At 46.1% G+C, this 16490-nt stretch overlaps 1 protein-coding gene across 1 annotated transcript in view; it reads right to left on the bottom strand.

Moving 5' to 3' along the window:
• LOC311232509 (signal-induced proliferation-associated 1-like protein 2) overlaps positions 1-16490 on the bottom strand; it is a 166881-nt gene that overhangs the window by 60477 nt on the left and 89914 nt on the right. The window contains 6 exon segments of the mRNA XM_084319332.1: positions 3302-3532; positions 6621-6895; positions 10740-11260; positions 11263-11324; positions 12696-12843; positions 12846-12852. Of these exon segments, the coding sequence (XP_084175458.1) occupies positions 3302-3532; positions 6621-6895; positions 10740-11260; positions 11263-11324; positions 12696-12843; positions 12846-12852 (1244 nt within the window).

The raw sequence follows: 16490 nt of genomic DNA, 5'->3' as shown, positions 1-16490 counted from the left end.
TTCTGTGTTGCTGCCCGCCGCTGTGCTTTGAGCACAGATTTAGCACAACAAACACAACAAACACGCATGCATGTGTGATGAAAGAGTATAACGTTGTGCATCGACTGTGATTATTGGCCAAATGGAAAAACACAGGACTTAATCCTCTGACTCTGTCTCTCGGTCTCCTTCTCTGACTTTCTGTCTCTGCTCATAGCAACCTTAGTTAATTAGCTGACCGATAAACACGGCTCAGAATGTCAGTAAAATATAATGTTGCTTTTGTTTTTGTTTTTGTTTTGGAAGCTTAATTTGATAAGAATATAGAACAGGCATATATAAGCATTCAAGGCTTTTCAGTCACTGCCTAAATCAAAGATCACTGACAGTCTGGAATAATGCATATTGTATTGTGTATAAAAATTACTACTACTACTAATGGTGTTCTACCAAATGTAACGATTTCATACCGTGGTGTTGAGATGGTTAGCTCTGGTTGGGTGCTCTGTGTGGTCTGCAATTGTTACACATGGTGATTGTTGTTGTTGTCAAGTATAGATTGAACCGGTCTTACACAAAGTGCCATGCCACTAAGCCACCACTAGGGGCAGAGTGGCTAAGTGTGAGTGACTGAATTAGTGACTGAATGAGCTTTGCATCTATATGGCTGCATTTATATAGCGCTTTTATCCAAAGCAGCACTTTACAATTTTGTTCCTCACATTTGTACCCATTCACTCACACATTCACACACCGATGGCGGAGGCAACCATGCAACCTGCTCATCGGGAGCAATTGGGGGTTAAGTGTCTTGCTCAAGGACACTTCGACGCGCTGCCCGGGAGGAGTGGGAATCGAACCGGGAACCTCCGGATTACCAGACGACTGCTCTACCTCCTGAGCCACTGTCGCATCTAAAAACTACACTCTCCAGGATGTCATTAACCAGGTCCAGGAGAGTATTAAACTGAATGCTGATTAATCAGGACTGTATACAGGGATCCCACAGACATTGCAAAATGAAATTCAAGGACTTTTAAGTACTTTTCCAAGCACTATTTTTCATTTTCATGGATGTCACTCGAAGGATACAATTCCCTTTTAAATGCTGTTTTTTTAAGCATCTTCTTGGCCTGCTTGCCAGCTAGAGCAAGCTAGAGCACCTCACAAATGAGGAAAAGCAGTTAGAGCGAGCGAGACAGTGACTCGTCAGACTTTATTAAAACTGAACAAAAAAAGAACGATTTCTTGATTCAGAACAATTGGATCATGGATGAACAAAACAGTCAATGCAAATGGTTGTTTGAATTTCAATGACTTTTTAAGCGCCTTGTTAAAAAATGGGCTGTTTTCAAGGAATTCCAGGACTTGACTTTTTTTTTGTAAAACATCTAGCACTTTAAGCACTTCAAGGACCTGTGTATATACATTTTGAAAGGACTCAAGAAGCAAAAGGCACTCAACTCAACGCGTTACGGCTCCACAAAGAAAGTGCTCCGATGACATCACAAGTGAGACGGCTCGCTCTGTGATTTCTGTGTCCAGGAGAGAGACTGGTGCAGACAGACCAGGAGTCGGCCATGTTGTTTACTCTGCCATCACAGGAGTCGGCCATGTTGTTTACTCTGCCATCAGGACACTTTTCAGTTTTCTGGTCATGCATCTGCCACTTGTTAATTTTATGCTAATCGTATTACAAGGCCTTGACCCAATTTTTCACGGCGCTATGCAAATGCCAGTCTGAGCTGTACTAAGGATAGAGGGCCCCATTGTGTCCATCAGGACAGTTCTGCCATTTGACAAAAGAGTGTGGGGGGGGGGGGGGGGTGGGGGGGGCACATTCAAATGCAGAATAAATTAGTAACTCCTGCTAGAGATTCACATAAAAGAGAACAGGAAATGAGGTCATAATTGAGACTGAAATGCTGTTGAGTCAAACAGTGACGTCCCCCCCTCCCATTTGTTTTTCTTTTTTTGTGAGAAAAGGGTTGTTGAATGGTAGTTACATAACTGTATTACTCTACACAAACAATGTATAACTTACCAGAACTGTATATTACCGGTTAGAGTCTACAGAATCAAATATCAGTTGTGTTATACTAAATTACCCCTGAACCACCATTAAAGGAAACACTAGCAACTGTGTTTGAAAGCTTGTACTCTAAGCTATTATTTTGAGTACAAGAGCTTAGAATTATGTTGGCTTTTGCATTATGTGCTGAGAATAATATACTGATCATTTTTAATTATATATTACTGTTACATGTTAGTGGGTAGTATGTAGAATGAGTTTTCAGACATAGCCTGTGACAAATAGACAATTTTGCCAAAACTGAGAACCATGCACTTGAAGATTACACTCCGGTCCCGACTCTCTCTCACTGCAGGGCTCGACATTAACACCATCACTCGCCAAAGGCATTTTGCCGATGAATAAAAGGTGCTTCCTGTGGTGGCATTCTGAAATTGACACCGCCATCATGTTCGCGGTCAAAAACCACCTACAAGTCTTGTCTCTCCGTTTGGACCCCCTCAGAAATATTTGTAATCATAATCAAGTTGTGCGTAGAGAGAAAAAGGAGAAAGGAAAAAAAAAGAAGGACATGATTTGGGCTTTTCTCTCAATATCTCGGCGACGTGTGCGAGTTGCAAAGCTGCCCTGGCTGCTCCGTGACCAGCAAGGTCTCCCCTACATCTCGACACCGGGACAGGCTTTCTACCACAAGCCCCCGGGCTGCAGGGGAAATAGACTGGCTGGGAACGAGGCATGGCACTGCCAACTGTTCAGCTCTCTGTTCTGTGGTTCCCCCCACACACACTACTACAGGTTTGATATTCCCGACTGGGTTTGCGAACAGATTGGGGCTTCAGATTGAATCTGTCAACACCTTAAAACGACAGGATAATCAAGCAGATAATCGGTTCCGACCAGCCTGAAATCGGGAACACGCCCCCGAGATTGTCGAAAGGGGAGAATCGGGCCTAAAACCGGCCCACGTCTCTTCTAGATATTGACTTTTTTTTACCGATATCCGATATACCGATATTGTCCAACTCTTAATTTCCGATACCGATATCAACCGATACCGATATATGCAGGGTTCCCCCCCCCCCCCCCCCCCCCCAAAAAACGGATATAAATAAAATAAGAATTTGTTCTTACTTGCTTGCCTGGGTAAATAAAGGTTAAATAAGTGTAAAATAAAAAAATTGAAAGACATTTTTTATTCTTTTTTTAAACAGATACAGACATTTTTTTATATTACATTTTAATGCCAATATCGGACATCCCTAATTAAAAGTAAGGGGGAGCCAGCCGTACCTGGGCCCGTCCTGCTGCTTCCTGTCGAAGGAGGTGCTGCGGGAGATGGCCCCGTGAGCGTAGTGGAACATCTGCTGCCCCGGGTTGGGACCCTGGCTGGGCGAGAGGCGGGACAGGGGCGGAGCGCCGGGGGAGGCCGCGGGGACTCGGTGCCAGGCTTGGGCGGTCATCCTGAACGGGCCCCCTTCACTGTAGTCCAGCACGGGCACGCGGTACAGCTCAGAGTAGCTCCTGGAGGAAGAACAAGTCGAGGTGGGAGTTTTAAAGGCAATAAAAACAGTGAATGAATGAATGAATGACTTGACCGCATACAGCACTACGGTGCAACAACACGGCCGACCCGGGTTCGACTCCCGGACCCGGTGATCTTTGCCGAATGTCTCCCCCGGTCTATCTCCCATTCCTCCCTCTCTCTCTCTCTCTCTCTCTCTCTCTCTCTCTCTCCTCTCTCTCTCTCTCTCTCCCGGACTGCCCGGTAGAAAAAAAATCAATAAAAACCTACAAAAACATAACTTGTCCGAAAGGACAAGTAACATTTAAAAACAGTGTATGGGCTTCAAGGTCTTTAGCCAATAGAAAAAAACAGGCATTGTTTAAGGTTTAAGGTTTATTTATATAGCACCTTTCACAGACCAGGGTCACAAAGTGCTTCACGTGCAAGAATAGCAGCATGTTAAAAAGAAAGTAAGTAAAACGTGAAAGGAAGAAAAAAAACACAGAGAGACCTTCAGGAGCGGAGATTCTGGTCGAGTACAGAACCTGCAGGGGATCTCACTACAGGAACCGCCTTTCACTGAAAGTGTCTGGCCTTTCAAAATGGCTTTTAGCTACCCATCGAGTCCCTGAATTGACCACGTGAATACAGTCAATAACAGGACTCTCTCTCTCTCTCTCTCTCTCCTACCCTTCAAACGTACCCAAGCTCCTTGTGCCCAGGGTGCTCTGCCCACATTAGCCCACTTCCTCTAGCGCGTGTTGGGGGGGAGGCGACACGTACGGCATGGGCCTTCGGGACGACAGTTAGCAGCCATAGTGATTACAGCAGCTGCCTCGGCGCTGATCAGACGGTCCTGATCCGCGGAGATGGAAACCAGCCACGGTTGTAGCCTTTGGCCGCATTGCATCCATCCACATGGATTAACTTAATGAGTCCTGTTAAGGTCTTGGCTATGGAGTTAATTACCTTGGAACGGGTTGGGAGATCCTACAATAATCACATATAATCGGACCGTATGGGCCATGTACTACTACGTTGATAGTGTGTAGCTCCGTAGTACGAGCATCTATAAGCATGTTAACGTTCTTTTGGCAATGGGTTTGGGTTTCTTCATCGAGCATTTATCCTCATCATTAGGGCACAGAGTATCTTGTGTTTTATTATATATATAATCCAACAAACAATGTAACTAGCAGCAGACTATGTTACTAATTACAAATGCAAGGTAAACCGTAAAGAAAAGTATTTAAAGGAATATTATCTCTCTCATCACTGGAGGATACTCTCCTTACATATATAAAATATATTTAGATTATTGAATTTTCGGCAGCTTTGTCTCGTTTGTTGTGTAATGTTATGTTAAGTTGTTAATGTTTCACTGACACAATGGAAAGACCCAAGGAAGAATAGCTGCTGCAATGCTGTAGCTAATGGTGATCCTAGTACTAAACTAAACTAAGTTGAGTTAATTTAACAGGGGCTGTGCACAACACAGCAGCTAGGCCAGAGTTAGCTGGATAGCTGTGACTCTTGCTATTTGGATATTGCACCAGGCCATAGAGTTGTTCGGCCCTACTGCAGACACAAACTAAAGTCTCCTGAAGGCCCTACTGCAGACACAAACTAAAGACTCTTGAAGGCTCTACTGCAGACACAAACTAAAGACTCCTGAAGGCCCTACTGCAGACACAAACTAAAGTCTCCTGAAGGCCCTACTGCAGACACAAACTAAAGACTCTTGAAGGCTCTACTGCAGACACAAACTAAAGACTCTTGAAGGCCCTACTGCAGACACAAACTAAAGACTCCTGAAGGCCCTACTGCAGACACAAACTAAAGACTCCTGAAGGCCCTACTGCAGACACAAACTAAAGACTCCTGAAGGCTCTACTGCAGACACAAACTAAAAGACTCCTGAAGGCCCTACTGCAGACACAAACTAAAGACTCCTGAAGGCCCTACTGCAGACACAAACTAAAGACTCCTGAAGGCCCTACTGCAGACACAAACTAAAGACTTTTGAAGGCCCTACTGCAGACACAAACTAAAGACTCTTGAAGGCTCTACTGCAGACACAAACTAAAGACTCCTGAAGGCCCTACTGCAGACACAAACTAAAGACTCCTGAAGGCCCTACTGCAGACACAAACTAAAGACACCTGAAGGCCCTACTGCAGACACAAACTAAAGACTTTTGAAGGCCCTACTGCAGACACAAACTAAAGACTCTTGAAGGCTCTACTGCAGACACAAACTAAAGACTCTTGAAGGCCCTACTGCAGACACAAACTAAAGACTCTTGAAGGCCCTACTGCAGACACAAACTAAAGACTCCTGAAGGTCCTACTGCAGACACAAACTAAAGACTCCTGAAGTCCCTACTGCAGACACAAACTAAAGACTCCTGAAGGCCTAATGCAGACACAAACTAAAGACTCCTGAAGGCCCTACTGCAGACACAAACTAAAGACTCCTGAAGGCCCTACTGCAGACACAAACTAAAGACTCCTGAAGGCCCTACTGCAGACACAAACTAAAGACTCCTGAAGGCCCTACTGCAGACACAAACTAAAGACTCCTGAAGGCCCTACTGCAGACACAAGCTAAAGACTCCTGAAGGCCCTACTGCAGACACAAACTAAAGACTCCTGAAGGCCCTACTGCAGACACAAACTAAAGACTCCTGAAGGCCCTACTGCAGACACAAGCTAAAGACTCCTGAAGGCCCTACTGCAGACACAAACTAAAGACTCCTGAAGGCCCTACTGCAGACACAAACTAAAGACTCCTGAACGTGTTTTACATGACGTTTTTAATTATGCTGCAGTCATCCGTCAAGCACCATTCAATATTAAAATAACTGACTCATAACAGGCATACAGGCAAATAGTACAGGACCCTATAAGGGGACAGAGGAGCATGAGAGAACAGGGGGAAATGTGTACGACCTTTAACCTTTTAAATTAATCAGCGAGACTGGGAATCCAAGGCACTGTGTTTACATTTGGATGAAAAGGGCATAAAAGAGCACGGCACAGTTGACGCCATCTTGACGAACTCAACTAACCAATTCGGCAGGCTGTGGGTTCCGGGGCCCCTTACCTCCGAGGGGTTCCGTCCTCGTGCGGGTGGACCACGACCACGCTGACCACTATCGACGTCCGCAGGAGGTCGATCATCTGCTCGTGGGACAGCGTGGCCACGGCGACCTTGCAGATCTCCACCAGCCGGCAGCCCGGGCGCAGGCCCGCCTGCCAGGCGAAGCCGAAGGGCTCCACGTCCGCCACCACGCCCTCGAAGTTGACGTGGAAGCCCAGCTGACCCAGACCGTTCCTGCGCAGGGACATCTCCATCGTCAGACAGCCCCTGGTGACGACCTGGTGGAAGGACAGGAGCAGACACAGAGCCGTTAGGGTAGGGTTGAACCTGTGAACCGATATACCGGTACCCAGCGGTACCTTTTTTCTGTACTTTAGTCTAAAAAAATGTATCTACCTACCTCAGTTGTAAAAAATGTGTCCAAACTTCAAATTTTTTATTAACATTATTATTTATTTAGAACAATTTGTTAATATATATATATAATATTGCAGACAGCGTTGTCTGCATCTAGCTTTGTAAAGTGTAACCACACTTGTGACCGTTTTCGGCTTGCCATTGCCCCGACTGCTTTGTTCTTGAATCAAGTCAAATGCTAGGTAAGTGTGTATTGTGCGCGCGAACGTTGACGTGAGGCACACTTCATAGGTTTCGTGGTAAACGAAACGTTGACGTCATCGGACTTAAAACTATAAAAAAAAAATTAACAGTACCGAAATGTGGCACCGGTGGATCTCACGTGAATCGGTACTCTATAGTACCGGCGTGATTCGGTCGATATACCCTTAAAAGTACCGGATTCGGTACCCATCCCTACTGTTAGGAACGTCTGTCGAAGGGCTGTCCTCAACCAAGGGAACTATAGGAGAAGGAAGGGTCATCACGTCAGAATACCAGCGTTCTAATATGTCTAATACTATGTCTTTACTACTATGCACTCAAAACTGTAGCACCAAAGTTTCAACCCTGTTAAATAATGAACATTATTACTCAGCTGAAAGAGTTGTACCCTTCCTGCTGACCTGCTGTACAGAACGTGTAAGTCGCTTTTGGATAGAAGCGTTCAACTAAATGACTAAATGTAAATGTAATGTACATGTAATGTAAATGTTCTATGTTCTGCTTGGTGTCAGACTTTGGTCTCGGTTCTATTGAAGCCTGTATTAAAACTCAAAATATACAAGCTGTGTGAGGAAATATACCTCAACCGATATATCAAACGTTAGCTAGTTAACGGTGCAACACATTGCAGATGATTCTGACATCCGAGGAAATAACTTGTTGATCAAGTGGACTCCAGCCACCATTGACCCCCAGCATTTTTTTTTAAATCCACATGAACACAAAACCTTAAAATAGATTAGCATCTGTTGACGACAGTTAAAAGGTGCTGTAAGTGGTATTTTGGGGTTAAGATACATGTTAAATAGCTCTACATTCCAACAGCCATCACTGATATAGAGTGTCTGGTCAGTAACGTGGGTCTCCCAGTCCCTCCACTCTGCAGTAAACGGAAAAGAAATGTTCCGGTATCCCGTTCCCACTTTATCCAATCAGGAGAGAGAACCCTAGATATTTTTACTTATTTCAAGAAATCTTGCCAAGCCAACTTTTCCTACTGCACTGGCAGATTATATTACAGATTATTCAAGCACATATTTTCTTAAAACTAGTTTTTATTTCTTATTTTTGTCAGACCAATTTTGCAGTGCCTGGAGTTATCTCTCCTGATTGGATGAAGTGGGAACGGGATACCAGGAAATGTGTTTACTGCAGAGCAGGAGGGACTGGGAGACCCATGTTACTGACCAGACACTCTATATCAGTGATGGCTGTTTACTGCAGAGTGGAGGGACTGGGAGACCCATGTTACTGACCAGACACTCTACATCAGTGATGGCTGTTTACTGCAGAGAGGAGGGACTGGGAGACCCATGTTACTGACCAGACACTCTATATCAGTGATGGCTGTTTACTGCAGAGTGGAGGGACTGGGAGACCCATGTTACTGACCAGACACTCTATATCAGTGATGGCTGTTTACTGCAGAGTGGAGGGACTGGGAGACCCATGTTACTGACCAGACACTCTATATCAGTGATGGCTGTTTACTGCAGAGTGGAGGGACTGGAAGACCCATGTTACTGACCAGACACTCTATATCAGTGATGGCTGTTTACTGCAGAGAGGAGGGACTGGAAGACCCAAGTTACTGACCAGACACTCTATATCAGTGATGGCTGTTTACTGCAGAGTGGAGGGACTGGGAGACCCATGTTACTGACCAGACACTCTATATCAGTGATGGCTGTTTACTGCAGAGTGGAGGGACTAGAAGACCCATGTTACTGACCAGACACTCTGTATCAGTGATGGCTGTTTACTGCAGAGTGGAGGGACTGGAAGACTCATGTTACTGACCAGACACTATATATCAGTGATGTCTGTCGGGAGTGTAGGGCTATTATTTTAACATGTAGACCACTTATTTTAACAAAGTAAAATACCACTTACTACAGCACCTTTAAATATCACTTCCTGCAGACCAGTCTATTCAAGGCAGAGTAGAGCAGCGTAGAAAACAACACCTCCTCCAAACCCTCTCATCCGTCTGTAGAGCATCACCAATATGTTACATCAGCAATTACTTTCTTGCTGATGGAATGTACAACAGATAGAAATAACCTTTGCTCCCTATGATATCGCCGACCTCAGTCAACCCTCTAATGGCTAATTATCAGCTTGCCTGTACTTAGGTGTTCCAATAAAATCCACGGAAAAACAAAACCGCCAAACAGATTAGCTAATAATCCTTTCCATTTTTAAAGCTTGTGCAATAACATTTATGTTGTGGATCATTTTGTTCCTTTATTTCTAAAATGTAATACTGTCTAAAACCATTTCAGGCGAACAATAAAAGGCATAGTATGGACGAACAAAGTGAATACAATGAAGCAGCCTTCACTTCAAATTACAATCTGGCTGGATTAAAAAACATCCCGACATAATCCTGTCGACCAGAATTGAGCCGCAGATCCTCTCCCTCTGATCTACTGTACTGTAATGTAATGTTCTGTAATGTACTGTACTGTCTGTAATATGCACTGTACTGTAATGTACATTTTGTTTGTTTTTTATTTTTAGTTTCTGCAGCCATTACATACGCAGACATGACCTCTTTCATATGCATTAAAAAAATAATCCATCATGGAATGGAAGGTGAAACTCAAATTCAATGGTTGGTCCTGTACGAGCCTCCAAAGATTGTGCTTCATACAGTGAAAAGAAGTTAAAAAGTAAAAGACAAAATGTCTTTGGTGAAGGACAGTCGTATAGAAGACATTATAAGTCAGAAATGTTTCTTTTAAGGATCCAGTACAAGGATGTTTTAATTCATTCATAAATCTGAGCTTATTGTGGACTGATCATTCTTTCAGCTTCAGGTGCATCATTTGATTTGTGTAAGTGTTTTAGAGCAGCCTCTCTGAGCACAGAAAATAAATACATTAATGAATAAAAAAATATTTTAAATTCAATTTTTTCTTTTTTTAATTAAAATAAAAATTTTAAAATTTTAAATAAAAATAATAATAATAAAAAACGACTATGCTAATATGTCTTAGTATACACTCAAGTTTGACGAACAATCTTACTGACCCTTAGTCGTACTCTTCCTGCTGACTTCTTATACAGAACTTGTAAGTCCCTTTAAATGCTTCTACCTGATAAGAGCATCAGCTAAACGACTAAACGTAAATGTTAAACCAGCTACCAGTTCATGTTAAAACACTTCGGGTAACGCCCCCCTCACCTCCAGCATCACGCCCCCCCTCACCTCCAGCCTCACCCCCCCTCCCCCCCCTCACCCCCCCCCATCCCCCCTCACCTCCAGCCTCACACCCCCTCACCTCCAGCCTCACACCCCCTCACCTCCCCCCTCACCCCCCCCCCCCCCCACCCGCTCACCTCGAACATCACGCCCCCCTCCCCCCCTCACCTCCAGCCTCACGCCCCCCCTCACCTCCAGCCTCACGCCCCCCCTCACCTCCAGCCTCACGCCCCCTCACCCCCCCCTCACCTCCACCCCCTCACCTCGAACATCACGCCCCCCCCCCCCCTCACCTCCAGCCTCTGCAGCACGTCGCGCACGTCGTCCCAGCAGCCCTCCTGCACCGAGAACACCACGCAGTCGCCGCGCTGGTAGAACAGCTTGACGCTGCCGCCCGCCGTGCTCCAGCTGATGACGTCGCGGCAGTAGCAGTTGAACACCACCTCCTTGGACGCCTCCTCGATCAGCACCACGAACTCGTTGGACACGGCCAGCAGGCAGCCCACGTCCGTGGACTGGCCGAAGTCGTGCGCCACCACGGCCCAGGTGACGGCGCCGGTGCTCTGCAGGTGGGCGTTCCGGCGCGGCCGGGTGCGCTCCTTCTTCTTGTTCCCGCCCAGCGTGATGAAGCTGAACTTGGCGGCGGAGGACGGGTCCACGGGCGTGGCCGTCACGTGGTTCTCCGCCAGGTCGCGCAGGTACTCCTGCCGCGTGCGCATGGCCATGGCGCGGAACTTGTCCGACTTGTGGGCCGCGTTCTCGCCGTTGATCATCTTGGCCAGCAGGAAGTCGCGGAAGGCGGAGGAGTTGGGGACATCAGGCCGGCGGGCAGCGGGGGGCCGAAGGGGGGCACCTCTTTCGACCGGGTCACGGCGACGCTGGGGGGGGGGGGGGGGGGGGGGGGGCACAGGGAGAGAAGACACGGGGTCGGATTACAATGTGAATCTGGATACAAGCTGCGGGTCTGAACGGGGGCCTCTGAGGCCATTATTATGAAGCCTTGAGATGACAGATTTGTCAAAAGTGAAAGTGAAAGTGATGGATTCCTGATTTATTCAGTGATTCAGTGAGTGGATCGTGTTGTATATTTTGTACAGTGTTTGGTGTTTATTCTTTTACTTTTTACTGTATGAAGCACACTTTCAGGAGGGTCACACAGAACCAAGCATTTGACTAGGGATGTTCGATATTGGCTTTTTTACAGATACCGATATACCGATATTGTCCAACTCTTATTTCCGATACCGATATCAACCGATACCGATATATGCAGGGCCCCCCCCCCCCCCCCCCCCAAAATGTAATATTTCAGGTAATTAACATTACATCCTCTTGTTGTGGAATTAACACAACATTATGCATACTTTTGACAATAAATAAAATCAGAATTTGTTCTTACTTGATTGCCTGGGTAAATAAATGTATAGAACGTTTTTTTTTTTTTTTTTGTAAACCGATACCGATATTTTTCCTATATCACATTTTAATGCCGATATCGGCCGATAATATCGGTAGGCCGATAATATCGGACATCCCTACATTTGATTATAATGAACATGTACCTTATATTATACGACAAATAAAACAAAACTTGAAGAAACTTGTGTACATTCATGGTTTAAGACGACAGAGGTTGTGCCAATGTACAACAATCATTAAATCTAATTAAACGGACCGTACAATGAGCAGTTAAAAAAAAGGTGCAGTCGCAAAAAGAATCCATGGGAAACTACTATAGGAATGACGGCACCCCGAAACCACTTCCCCTCGTGAAGCTGTGTGATGAAGGCTTCACGCTGAAACGTGGTCGCCTGATGTGGCCGTAAAATAACAATGGTGAGGGCCGAGGTGAGGAAGATGTTTTTTTTGGGAGAGCTCTCGTCATTCCCATGTGTTCCATGGATCATTTGAGTCTTGATGTATCGCTCGTGGCAGAGCACCCGGGCCAGGGAGCTGTACGCGGAGCCGCAGAGCACCCAGGCAGGAAGCCGCACCAGGCCCACTGCTGTCCCCCGTTCATATACACTGCCCATTCGTCTTCATTGGCTTTAAGAGCCACCGCGGACCTGTCAGCGGGGTGTTGTGTGCGCGGCCCGGAAAGATGATTGATCTACTGCCCGGCCCGGGGGCAGCGTCCGCGCTGTGAGGGACCAGGCTTTTGTTTCCCGAACCCACTCTCTCTCTCTCTCTCTCTCCCTCTCTCTCTCTCTCTCTCTCCCTCTCTCTCCCTCCCTCTCCCTCCCTCTCACCTGTAGCAGACGTTCTCCGTGCCGGGGCTGTGGACCCTGACGATGATGAAGATGTGCTGGAAGTGGGAGCGGATGTTTTTGGGCGTGAAGGGGAGCGCCCCGGGCTCCTGGAAGATGACGGTGACTATGTCGTTACCGATGTGCCGCTCCGCAGGAGCTGTAGTGGGACGAGAGAGACGCAGAGAGAGATAGGGGGGGGGGGGGGGGGGGGGGGGGGAGAGAGAGAGAGAGAGAGAGAGAGAGAGAGAGAGAGAGAGAGAGAGAGAGAGAGAGAGAGAGAGAGAGAGAGAGAGAGGCAGAGAGAGACAGAGAGACAGAGAGAGAGAGAGACAGAGAGACAGAGAGAGAGAGAGACAGAGAGACAGAGAGGCAGAGAGAGACAGAGAGAGAGACACAGACAGAGAAAGAGGAGAGACAGAGAGAGACACAGACAGAGAGAGGAGAGAGACAGAGACAGAGAGAGAGAGAGGGAGAGATGAGATAGACAGAGACAGAGAGAGAGAGGGAGAGAGGCAGAGACAGAGAGACAGAGAGAGACAGACAGACAGAGAAAGAGGAGAGACAGAGAGACAGAGAGACAGAGAGAGACAGAGAGAGACACAGACAGAGAGAGGAGAGACAGAGAGACAGAGAGAGACAGAGAGAGACACAGACAGAGAGAGGAGAGAGACAGAGACAGAGAGAGAGAGAGAGGGAGAGAGACAGAGACAGAGAGAGAGAGAGAGAGAGGAGAGAGAGAGAGAGAGAGAGAGAGAGAGGAGAGAGGAGAGAGACACAGACACAGACAGAAAGAGAGAGCGAGACAGAGACAGAGAGAGAGAGAGAGAGAGACAGAGAGAGAGCGAGACAGAGACACAGAGACACAGACAGAGAGAGAGAGGGTCAGTCGTCACTTTTCTCCACTCATTTCCTTTTCTCTCTGAATGTTTTCTCATTAATACCGCGGATAATAATATCCCGGGCGAGGGCGAGGAAACCGTAAAAGAAGGAACGGTCGTCACGGTGTAGCCAAGTGTGGAAACTCTCAGCTCGGCCGTCTCCCGGTTTATGACCCGTCATTTAAAACAGGTTACTACCTCGGATGTCAGAACCATCAGCGATTCGTTGCATCGTTGACTAGCCAACGTTTGATATAAATCGGTTGATACATTTAGAATTTGAATACAGGCTGCAATAGAACTGGCACCGAGAAGTCTGACATCAAGGTTTATTTTTTGTTGCAATGCTTTTGTTGCAAGACTTTATATACAATTTCATATCCTTAAGTTTCCATTACCAGTATGTTGTAAATTAAGAGTATTACCATGAAAACAGAACTCGCACACAAACAAACAAACAAACAAACACACAAAACCTAACAGTAACTGGGATACATTGTTTACATCCCTCAGTATATCGAGCTAAAATTAAATGTCTATTTCAGTTTGCACGTACCACACTAAAACAGATGTGTCCTTCAGTTATTGGTGTAAAATTGTGGAATTCTCTCCATAGCGAGCTTAAGGGGTGTAATAATATTTGTCAATTCAATTCATGTTTGTTTCTTTGTATATTGTATGAATTATTATTTTGTGTAAATTAGGTTGTACGCCGACCATCGAGTGTTACTTGTTTAGTTCAGGAATAGGGGGGCAGGTGGTAATTATACGATTTATTCTTCCTCCTGCTCCGTTTGCCCATGGTAGAACTGGATTTATGTTTTTGTATGAAAACGGTATGATTTATATTACTTCCATGTGGCAAATAAAACTCTGAATCTGAATATCACCCTGGTGGCGATTATATTTTGGTTTCTCATTAGCAGGGAATGACCTTATCTTGGGGTTATATAAACACCATATGGCGGTTGACACGTGCCAACTCAGAGACACCATATCCTCCTGAATAATATCAGAAAATGAACATGAACGTAACCGCACTCAATATCTTCTTTTTTGCTTCGACCAAGAAAAGGAGGATGGAAGAAAGAAGATTAAAAACGCAGCTTTGAAACTGATCCAGCCCCTTGAAGCGTCTCTTTTCCGCTCTCCAGATGAGCTGCAGTGTCTGATCGCGTCGCCCTTGGCCCCGGGCAGAGGAACAGACGGGGCAGGGAACAGGCCGGCTCACTGGGGGGATAACTGTCCCAAGACCTCCGGGATACTTAGGGCTTATCCTGGACTATCAGCCATGATCTCAGAGGAGGAGGAGGGTTAAAGAGCAAATCCCCCCAAAATCCACCTAATTAAGCTCAAAGACACAACGCCGTGCACGCAAGGCCCGGGACGCTTCCCTCAAAGGCTCAGAGACTGAAAGCCCAGACTGTGTGGGATGGGACGTTTTGATTATGCATATGTATTATATGTATATATATATGCTACTATACTTATACTACTACCTATCTTGCTATATGTCTATACTGCTAGTACTATACTTATACTACTACCTATCTTGCTATATGTCTATACTACTATGCTACTAGTACTATACTTATACTACTACCTATCTTGCTAATACAGTATGATTGTCTATACTACTATGCTACTATACTTATACTACTACCCATCTTGCTATATGTCTATAAATGGTAAATGGCTGCTTTTTTATATAGCGCTTTTATCCAAAGCGCTTTACAATTTCTTCCTCACATTTTTACCCATTCACTCACACGTTCACTCACACATTCACACACCGACGGCGGAGGCGACCATGCAAGATGCCAACCTGCTCATCGGGAGCAATTAGGGGTTAAGTGTCTTGCTCAAGGACACATCGACACGCTGCCAGGGAGGGGAATCGGGAATCGAACCGGGAACCTCCGGATTGCCAGACGACTGCTCTACCTCTCGAGCCACTATACTACTATGCTTATACTACTACCTATCTTGCTAATATGTCTCTACACTACTATGCACTCAGAGTGTAACACTCAAGTTCAACACTGCTAGATGAACAACACCACTGACCCTTAGCTGCCAGAGATGTCCCCCTCCTGCTGACTTGTTGTTCACAATCTGTAAACCGCTTTGGATGAAAGCATCAGCTAAATGACTAAATCTAAAAAAAAAAATGTAACTACATTCCAGGAGATGTTTAAGAAGTTCTAAAGTCGCGGTCAGGTGGCGTAGCGGAGATTGCGTTCGTCACCAACGCCGGAGACGCTGGATTCGCCTGTTCGAATCCAGCTCACAGCTCCGGCGTTGTCACCAGTATTAGAGGGTGGGAAAGCTGGCGGGGTGGGTCCGGGTCGTTGTAAACAGCGACTCCTACAGTTCGGTCGGGGCGCCTGCTCAGCGCGGATAGGATCTAAGGGGGGTAGTGTGAACCTTCCACACGTTACACCCTCTCAGTGAGAGTCCGCGCTGCCAGGTGAAAAGAAGCGGTTGATTGGCTGGACGTGTGTCGGAGGAAGCACGTGATAGCCTCCACTCTCCCAGACCGACTGTGGGGGGTAAGTGCGCAGCGACCAGGAAGGGGATTGGGAATTGGCATAACAACTAACATTGGGATGGGAGAAAATCGGAGGGAAAAAGGAGGGGGGGAAAGATTAAAAAAATAAAAAATAAAAAAAAGTTCTAAAGTCAAAGTCAATTTGTTGTCTTTGAATCTCGAGTGGCGACGGTGAGTGTTTGAAGGCGTACCGGGATCCAAGAGTAGTCCCACAGCCACAGCGGACGATGTCACACAGGGAACATTAATTGACGGCTGCGTGCGGAGAATTGTTGCCGGGGCAACGTCTCCAGCAAATAGAAATTCCAATTAACGACTGACTGATGTGTTGTTGTGTGGACAGAGAGAGAAAAAACAATAAAGTCG

Source organism: Notolepis coatsorum (genome assembly GCF_963971535.1).
Source record: "Notolepis coatsorum genome assembly, chromosome: 7".
NCBI lineage: Eukaryota > Metazoa > Chordata > Actinopteri > Aulopiformes > Paralepididae > Notolepis > Notolepis coatsorum.
The sequence above is the reverse complement of the archived record's forward strand: the minus strand, read 5'-3'. Positions and strand labels throughout refer to the sequence as shown.